The 10135-nt window shown below is 42.1% G+C and overlaps 1 protein-coding gene across 2 annotated transcripts; it reads right to left on the bottom strand.

Annotated features, from left to right (window-relative positions):
* Positions 1-2925: 2925 nt before the first annotated feature.
* Positions 2926-9416, bottom strand: SNRPE (small nuclear ribonucleoprotein polypeptide E). 2 transcript variants are annotated; one of them, XM_068986328.1, is made up of 5 exons: positions 9320-9373; positions 8548-8574; positions 7029-7091; positions 6032-6110; positions 2926-3435 (listed from the first exon to the last, which is right to left on the bottom strand). In XM_068986328.1, exons 1-5 carry the CDS (start codon positions 9371-9373, stop codon positions 3380-3382), a joined length of 279 nt encoding a protein of 92 aa, XP_068842429.1. In that variant the 3' UTR covers positions 2926-3379. The 2 variants fall into 2 exon arrangements, with proteins under 2 accessions (XP_068842429.1, XP_068842430.1); XM_068986329.1 differs by lacking the exon at positions 8548-8574 and having other exon boundaries at positions 9338-9416.
* Positions 9417-10135: the final 719 nt, after the last annotated feature.

Here is a 10135-nt window from a genome sequence, read left to right as displayed (position 1 = left end):
ATTAGGATGACTGCTCTCAAAAGCAAGTTTTGCCTCTATAAGAATCCACAAGGTTGCACAAGTGGAGTAGAAGCATCAGACCTTTTGCAATTTGCCCTACGAGGAGCCGGTACAGCTGCGCAGGGCCCAGCAGCTGCTGAGCCAGGCCTGGCGAGGAAGCAGCACTCCCTGCTACAGCACCTATGGAAGGAGGCACCACCCAAGGAGGAGCCTGAGGCAGCAAAGACGCCTGCAGGACCCGACCATCCCGCCTAAGATGGGCAGCACGGTGGGCATCCACAAGGGCAAGACTGTCACACAATCACCTACACAGCCAGGCCAGCATCAGGACCACTCCTCTGCTTCATCCCCTTCACATAGCCTGCCTGGCCAAAAAAGTCAGACTTCTCTATTAAAAAAGTTGTTTTACCAAGGAAGTGAAGAAACTGAATCCTTTGTGCACTGATTGTGAGAAAGTAAAATGGTGAAGATGCTGTGAAAATAGTATGATGGTACCTCAAAAAAAACTGTAAGCATATGCTCAAAAGAACTGAAAGTGGAGTCTCAAGATGCACAGCAGCATAAGTAAAAAAGTGGAAGCAACCCAAATGCCCACTGACAGTTAAACGTATAAACAAAATAAGGTATACATACAGGCAATACTATTCATCCTTGGAAAGGAAGGAAATCCTGACACATTCTCTTTATATGAGGCACCTAATCAAACTCAGAAACAGAAAGAATGATGGTCACCAGGGGCTCAGGGGAGGGAGGGGTGACAAGTTCTTGTTTAATGGGTCTAGTTTCATTTTTGTAAGATAAAAAAAGTTCCAAATATTGGCTGTGTAACAATGTGAATATACTTAACATTACTGAGCTGTACACTTTAAAATGGTTAAGATAGCAAATATTATATGTGTATATTTTACCAAAATTAAAATTTTTAATTAAAAAAAATTTTAAAGTAAAAACACCAAAATGAGAAACCAAGCTATACATATTAAAAAAGAGCTCAGAAGGCATCCAACTCCTAACTGTGGTTTTTCATGAACATTGATGGGGAAAGGGGGGATTTGTTCTCTGCTCTACATCTTTCTGTGTAGTTTGAAGTTTTAAAAATTTCACTGGATATGTTTTTTCCTATGTGGTTATGATTAGTTCTAGTAGGAATAATAAATTATGGAATAATTAATAAGGAAAAAGATCCTGGGTCAACCAATTAACAGGAGATGGTGCTATTAGGCTTTCCCCCAGGAAATGCCTGTTGCATTTCCTGGGCAGTAATGCCTTAGTCCAAATTAGAGACCCACTCTCTAATCCTGAACCTGACAAATGTGACTCAAGAACAGCTAGTGCCTGCATATACAGAATTCCAGTGTTTTCCAACTATTCTGACCCTTCTTTCCCCCTGCTTACTACTAACAGAACACCAGGCCCGAATCAGCACTTACTGTCTCAGAGGCTATTCTCCTCCCATCCTTCACTTAAACAATATTATGAGAGTTGCTGAGTGGTTAGCAACACCCCTTCAGAAACCAACCATTCCAGAAAAATAACTGCTCAAATACCAAGAGCTGCCAAGAGCAGATTCCCGGCAGCACATACTAATAACCTTAATGAAGCAGAGAGCAATGCCTTCTATAATATAAATTCTGGTTGGAAGAAAAGATCTACAGACTGTGGAAAAGTACAACTTAAAAAGCAAACACCACATGTTCCAGTACAGCAGGAAAGCAAGCAGGGATTTCTAAATACAGAGCTCAATTTTAAGAGTTCACTGTACCTTTATTTCTCACTATCATCATTTGCTCTGTCAAAAATAGACACTTCCATGTCTTGAGCCATTCAGAATAAGCCACAGCAGGAACAGCTTTGCTTACATAGGGTGGGCAGGTCAGAAAGGCAGCATGGGGAAAAGAAAAAGCAGCCAGCAGGTTTTCTTAGGGATTATATTGCTCCAGCTTTTATCCTTCTTCTCAGCTATTTTGGTGCCAAGAAAGCTGCAGGGAGGTCTTTGCTCTGCTCTCAAAAAGCTTTTCACCAGAAAGGCTGAGGCAGTCTCAGGGCTGCAACGCCCTCTGCCGCTTGAGGTTTCCTTTGCCTGGTACAGCAGGTTCAACAGAATTTTCAACTTAAGATATGTTTAAAGAGCGAAACCAGCCCTTTACTCAGAAAACATGACCAAAAAGGCACAACTTTGAATAGAGTGGGACAGCTAAAATGCCAAGGTCTAAGTTGGACTGATTTCTACACTCACCTACAAATCTTTTCTACCTCACAAAGTGATTCTTTTACTCAGTTTAAAGAAAAGTTCTATATCACCCTCACAGGCATTTGGAAAAACAAGAACTGGACTTTTTGGTTCTTCCTCAGCTACCCTTAGTAACACTGCCCATTATCAGAATTTAAGGCAGGTCTTATTCATCTTTCAAGATTCAACTTAAATAATACTTAGTACCTGGTGTAAATAATACTTAGTACCTGGTATTGAGGCTATGTTTGTGCATCTGTTTCACTGTATGTATTCAACTAATAGCAGATGCTCAATAATCATTTAATAGAAGAATTCTGATCAAACAACCCTGATATATTGGGGGAAGCGAGAACTAACGACATAATTAGGAAATAAGCAATTACTGGGGGAGGAACGAAAATCCTTGGAGATAAGAGTATGAGAGGTGTTTCTTCAATTAGCATTCTATTATTCTGCCTAACAGTAGTTAACCAGTGTTTCCTGTGGGTCTTTTTCAGATTACCAATCTCACAAAGTCTCCCTCTGGTTAACTCTTAACAGAACCCCTTTTTTATTAAAACCTTCATTCTCTGTCTCAAATATTCCTCACATCCTGATCTTAGTGATAAAAGAATACACAAAGACCTCACACAGTAACTCTAACAGAGTGCTAAGCAGATACTGAGCCCTTATAATGTTCTCAACATAATGTAGCTAGAAGCCCTGGTGTCCCAGCTTCCAGAATTAGAACTGATGATGAAAACATATATTAGCATCATAATCTTTACTTTTGTGAACGCTCCCTTGCTACACCACCCAGTATCAGAAGTCACATCAGGTAGAATTCCTTGTCTTTGCCTTAAGGATCTACAAATCCCAGTTCTGTGAAAAACAAATGTTCAGGGCCAGTGCCATCCCTCAGAAAACTTTAAAATAAACACTAATAACTAACAGTGACATTATGTAAAAACTCTGTAACTGGATAGAAAAAATAAGGTAAATATTTTGATACAAACAGTCCCACAGCATTTATTGTCATCTGGTAATAACATAAGGGTGAGCAGAACAATATGAATACACGTTTTAGAACTACATCTCTAACAAAGGACACCTAAACAACCCAATTGTTTGGTATTGCCAAACAATTTCTCACTTCATCTGTCACTTCTAGTTGGAGACACTTTGGAGCAGAGTAATGTTATCTCCTTTTAGCATGATCCGACCTGCAACACAAAATTAAAAAAAAAAAAAAAAAAAGCAGCCATTAATAGTCACTCAGAAAACTGTAACTTTTAGCTTCAGAATTTTAGATCGTTCTTGAGTGATTCTAAAAATGCTTTCTCATCTGTGAAATTATGTGACATTTTCCAATGTTGAAAGGCTGTGCCTATCAGAACTTTTCCAACAATAACCTAATGAAGGCAGAGAAATGTTATTTTATGAAAAGTACAGTTTCTGTAGACTAAGTCAACTATCCGAACATTTCCTAAAGCTGATTTTGCAGAAGCTGAGAAATGAGTTTTTTAGGAACTGCAGCATACTATATGGAGAAGGCAATGGCAACCCACTCCATTACTCTTGCCTGGAATATCCCATGGATGGAGGAGCCTGGTGGGCTGCAGTCCATGGGGTCGCGAAGAGTCGGACATGACTGAGCAACTTCACTTTCACTTTTCACTTTCATGGAGAGGCAATGGTAACTGGAGAAGGCAATGGCAACCCACTCCAGTGTTCTTGCCTGGAGAATCCCAGGGTCAGCGGAGCCTGGTGGGCTGCCGTCTATGGGGTTGCACAGGGTCGGACACAACTGAAGCGACTTAGCAGCAGCATACTATAACCTCATCTTAAGAGTTCTTAATAAGGATTTCATCCTGTGATATACAAACTTGTTTAAGTTTTACCTAACACTGTCTAAATCTGTTTGAGCAAAGGACACTCTTCCTGAGAAATATCTATAAATATCTGCAGGAACACTGGTGTTCAAAAGAACAGCTTGAGAAATGTTAATCAACACCATCAGCAATTCCACAAGAAGTAATATTAACCTGTTTTACAGAGTTGATATTACCATGAGCAATCAATACTTTGCAAATAATTTATAAACAATGTCAGTAAGGTGACTTCCTGATAAGACACATTTATATTTGAAAAATCCAGGCTTTCAAAAAGCCTAGGCAGGAAGAAGCTAAGCAAAACATTATACCACTCTCAGAATCTACTTTGCACACAGCTAGGATAAGGCTCAAGAGAATCCTCAGGGACTGGAAAAAAGAGACACTTGAAAACTACCACTTTTAAAACTGCTAGTGAGCTGTCAATTGGGGCATTAAACGGTTAAAGACAAAATGCCTAAATAAACTTCAACTTAATGGAATTTTAACAGAAATTATTTAAGCCTTGAGGAAGCCATAAATCCTAAAGAACATGGGTCAAGAAACTAACTTCACTATTCAAATATTTTAAAATCTCTACTATGTGGCATGCACTAAGTATATTAGGGAGCAAAACAGAGAGGACTCAGGCACTAGTGGAGCATGTGGTCCAGTGGCAGACATTAACAATCCCAAAAATGAATGTTTTACTACAAATTCAGCACAGCATACCCTCCCTCCATCCCTACCCCAAGCAAAACAAAACCTAACCCTGGCAGGAAGTGGTCTTTGACCTGAGTCCCAAAGACACAGGGGATAGCACACACACAAATTTACGATGAGACAAACGTGCAGATTCCAAGAACTGGAAAAAGTGTGGATGATCCTCAGAAAAGGAAGTGCAGACTGATACAAAATGAGCAGAGGGAGGCAAAGCCAGATCATGACAGACTTTGACGGATATATTAAAGATTTTCTTATCCTATGAGCGACAGGAAGCCACCAAAGGATTTCAAGCAAAGAGATAACAAATTCAGGTCAGTGTTTTAAAAAGATGACTGGAGTCTACAGAGCAAATTGGAGTTGCCGAGAAATTTATTAGTAAACTGAACAGAACTGGTCCCATTTGCTATGGCAGGAAACATTAAAATTGCTCTAAATAGTGTGTCAGGCCTTGGAATTGAGTTTGATTCTGATATGCTAATTTTGAGCCTATGAGACATCCAAGTAGAAATACTGAAGAAGCTGAGAGAGGTCTAGGGCTACAAATCAACATATAAATATAACTGTTAGTGCAGTCTTGAGTACCTAGGAAAAATAACATTGAGGACAGGAGGACTGAGAACCAAGACTTAAGCAACTCAAACATTTAATGGCTGGGTTCTCAAGAATGAATATATAGAAGTGAAAAAGGAACAACTAGTGATGAAAAGTGAAAAGCTGACTATAGCATCACAGAGCCAAATGCTGTTTAGAGCTCAATAAAATGGGGACCATTAGATTTAACACCATTAGCCTTTGGTAACTTTGGTGAGAGCTCTCAACTGGAGAGACAGAAGTAGAAATGGAGTGAGATAAACAATAAGTGGCAAAAGATGATTAAGAATATACTGCTGCTGCTGTTGCTAAGTCACTTCAGTCATGTCCGACTCTATGCGACCCCACAGACAGCCTCCCACCAGGCTCCCCCGTCCCTGGGATTCTCCAGGCAAAAACACTGGAGTGGGTTGCCATTTCCTTCTCCAATGCATGAAAGTGAAAAGTGATAGTGAAGTCACTCAGTCGTGTCCAACTCTGTGCAACCCCATAGATGGCAGCCCACCAGGCTACTCTCCCAAATAATTTCTCAAATACAAACTAAATTTAAACATGAAATAAGTTGCAATTCATTCAATTCTGCAAGTGAATAAAAATATCTATAATTCTTTAAGGCCATCTATATTCTTACCCAGTTGTTTTCTTGACTTTGTTTTAGAATGAATCTCTTCTGCATCATCTAATACGAGGTTCATATACTCATCAAAACCCTAGAAAAATAAGTCAATTGAGTGTCATCTTCATGTAAAATCATATCCAAACCGTTCTAAATTAATATGGCAATATATAAAAACACCAAGTGCAGAAATTCATCTCTCCACTGATCTTCCAGCTGAAACACCACATCTCAAGCCTCTTCTTCTTATTTTTTTTTGGGAGGGGGAGTGCCCCACACAGCTTGAAAGGATCTTAGTTCCCCAACCAGAAACTGAACCCAGCCCACAGTATTGAAAGCCTGGAATCGTAACTACTTTGCCACTAGGAAACTCCCTAAGTCTCTTTTTAAATAACAATGAAAGAGGGAATGTACTTCAAATTACTTCTGGAACTTTGGGGACTTTAGACTTCATTAACTATGCCAAAAAGTCATCATCCACATCTTTTATAACCTACTCAGTTTTCCCATGTTCCCACAAAGACACTATCATTACCAACCACCAAGCTTGTGTTTTCAACTAACGAACAGGGGAAGGGGAAATTACTGATGGAATCTACTACACTGTCTAAAAGAAATACCAGACTCTTAGTATAACACTTCCACCCATACTTTCTTTCTTTATAACATTATTTAAGTTACTGTGCTACCTTGGACATCTTATTTAACTACCCCACCCAGTTCTATTCAGGTATCACTAACCAAGAATTCTCATCTTTCTCCCTTTTCATTTCTTATGACTCCTCCTTTAAAGACTAATACTGTTTAGTTATCTAATAAAATTAATTTTCCCTCTCTTTTATGAATTGCCTAATCCCTATTAAGTAGAACAATGAGACAAGGACAGTGTGTCCTGAAGGACTTTCCGTGGGTTGGGTCTTCGATTTTTTTTGTATATTGCTCTGTTGGCCATCTTTTAGGAAATTTTTTCTCTGAACAAAATGCTCTGATGTAAAATATCCTGGGTACTTACAATGATACAGCCCTCTATCCGCATATTCACTTGCTCATAAAGCCACACCTGAATCCGTGATCTCTGAAATAATCAGAAAAACAGAAATGTTAAGAACTAAGTAAACAAAGTAAACACTTTGGTCAAACAACAGACAAATATGGCTCCTAAAAACTCTGACAAATAAAAGCCAAGACAAGTTACTTACCAGGAAACATTCTCACTTAATAAATGTTACACTGAAACTAATAATAATATTTCTGTGTTTTTGAGACTCAATCATATTTCTGTTGCTTATAGTCTCTATATATTTAGAGTGAAAATTTGTGACAAGATAGCAAAAAGGGCTTCTTTCTTATCTACCAGAGCAAACTCCAGCTGCAAGACAGTCTTCTCTAGCATCTCAGTTTTCCACATCTCACACCTAATAACCAGGAATGTGTAAGTCGTGTCCAACTCTTTGCAATCCCATGGGCTGTAGCCTGCCTCCTCTATCCAAGGGATGGTTTCTCCAGGCAAGAATACTGGAGTGCATTGCCATGCCCTCCTCCGGGGGATCATCCTGATCTAGGGATGGAACCCGAGTCTCTTCTCATCTCCTGCACTGGCAGGCAGGTTCTTTACTACTAGTGCCACCTGGGAAGCCCTAATAACCAGGAGTGAGACCCTCAATTCCTGTGATTAAAAATTACAACAGCTTGAAATTAATGCTTTTCTATTAAGTTGTCACATACTAAAATCAGAACCACAGGAAACACATTTTCTTTCAGGGATAAATACTCTGCTCTGCCAAGTCAAATTTTGAGTTGATAAAAATCCCTCCAAAGGAAAGGCAGTAAAAGGGTTCACTAAATCCTCCGAACCTATCCCTCCAATCTTCCTCTTCCAGTGTCTTTTCTATCAATAAGTGTGTCTCCACCTCCCAAAGTGCTTAACACACCACCTTATGACCTAGTAAAAGCTGACTGAAATTTTCTTCCAGTGTCTCATCCTGAGGTGCCATGGAAAGGGTCCAATGTTCTTGCCATAATCCCAAGGAAAGTACCAATACCCAAGTTCCACTATCATGTCAGCCAGTAATTACTTTTCGGAATTAGTAATTTTGGTCTTGCAAAGTAGTAACAACACAGTTCTTTGCATACTTGGAGTTGGCATGGCTGTGTTAGGGGCTCAGTCATGACCAACTCTTTGAGACCCCATGGACTGTAGCTCTCCAGGCTCTTCTATCCATGGAATTCGCCAGGTAAGGATGCTGGAATGGGTTGCCATTCCCTTCTCCAGGGGATCTTCCCCACCCAGGAATCCAAGCTGGGTCTTCTGCACTGCAGGAAGATTCTTTCCCGTCTGAGCCACCAGGGAAGCCCATGGCATGGCTACATACCATTTTGTCACATTAGAGCTTTCCTGGCACTCCTTCTCCTCAAATGCCCTCCCAATCTCCAGTTTCATTTTTTGACTCTAGAACAATGATCAGACAGGATGATACAAACAGCCAAATAAATTCACCTTTAACTTGAAAATGAAACAGAGAACAACTTACATTTTGCAAGTATCTGAAGATGAGATTCTGCAGCAAGAGTTAAGGAAAAAAAAAAAACAAAATACACACACACACACACACACACACACACACGCCAAGCATAGACTGCTTCCTGGAACTCGTTAAATCTACCCGCATCTCATTTTTCTGAACGCGAACTCTGTGCCTAGGCAAAGAAAGTGCCCAACTAGGTACCCACTGTTGCTGTTCAGTCGCTAGGTCCTGTCCCACTCTTGTGACCCCATGGACTGTAGCCCCCCAGGTTCCTCTGTCCATGGGGCTTTCCAGGCAAGAAGTCTGGGGTGGGCTGCCATTTCCTTCTCCATGGGATCTTCTTCACTCTGGGATCAAAACCCCGTCTCCCGTATCGGCAGACGGATTCTGAACCACCTGGGAAGTCCAAACACCCATTAGGACATCACTAAATACTGTAAAGGAATAGCTCCCCACTCTCATCTTCCTGGAGTTTCTTCCGCGCCGAGGTCTCCCTCCCGGTGGAAAGCGATAACACCCGCTTTCAGTCAGTATATAATTAAAGTCGTCTTCCCCGCTCACCCCACCACTACCGCCTTCTCCAGCGCAGGGTCTGCCCGAGCCCACCTCCCGCCCATAACTGGTTCTTCAACTCCCCGCGCTTTCTCCTAGCCTCGGCCGCCCCAGGGGCTCATGGGATGAGCGGCCGCACTCCGCTCCCTCGGGCCTACTCCGTCTCCTCCTTCGCCCCTCATTTCCCGGCCCAAAGCGGCTAATGCTCACGCATCGAGCAGGATACGATGGGCTGCACCATCACCTTCTGCACCTTCTGGCCCTGGCCCCGGTACGCCATGCTGGAAGCTCACAAGCGCCACACTGCTCCACACTCTCTCTCAGAAAGCAACTTCCGGAACACCGAGCCGGAAGCGGAAGTGCGCGGTGCTCAGGCGGCGACGTGGGCGGTTCCTGGAAAATACCTCTCTAGCCACAGGAGTCGGTTATTTCGGTGCTCCAGAGCATCCCGGGGAAGCCGCACGGCAGCGACTCCCTTTCAGAATGCGAGTTGTTCCTGCAGCGCCACCTGGAGGGAGGCTGGAAGGGGAGCGCGGCTTCGGCTGTGCGGCGGCCGCGGCTGCCCATCGCGACTTCGCTTTGAAGTTGGTTTTATGAGCCGGATCGTTCCCCTGCGTACCTCCTCTGAAATGGTGTGGTTCAGTGGTTTTTCTAAGGCCTGCTTCCCTGGGATTTAGGCTTGACAGCCGCGTCGTGGTGGACAGGGTAGGGCCGCAAGAAGCCCAAGCTCAGGGCTCCCGCAGCTGACACTTTGGACTACTGACGATGCGATTTCAAAGCCGGGTGCTGTGGTTACTCCAGTAACTGATTCAACTCTCATCAGCTTTTTGGAGAGCTATTTGTTAGGTGGCAGCGGAGGATCAATGTTGAATGAAAACCCTAAAACCTGATTTCTAGGCTCAAATCCTGCACTCTTACAGTGTGTGACCAAGAATGTTACTCACCCTTGCCCTGTCTTGGCTTAGTTATTAACAAAATGGAGATAAAAATGTTCCTTCCTCATGGGGTTAAAGATCCGATGAAGAAGTAGTGTACGTGTGTA

This window comes from Capricornis sumatraensis, chromosome 14, assembly GCF_032405125.1.
Source record: "Capricornis sumatraensis isolate serow.1 chromosome 14, serow.2, whole genome shotgun sequence".
NCBI lineage: Eukaryota > Metazoa > Chordata > Mammalia > Artiodactyla > Bovidae > Capricornis > Capricornis sumatraensis.
Note: the sequence above shows the minus strand (reverse complement) of the source record. Positions and strands in the feature narration are given on the sequence as shown.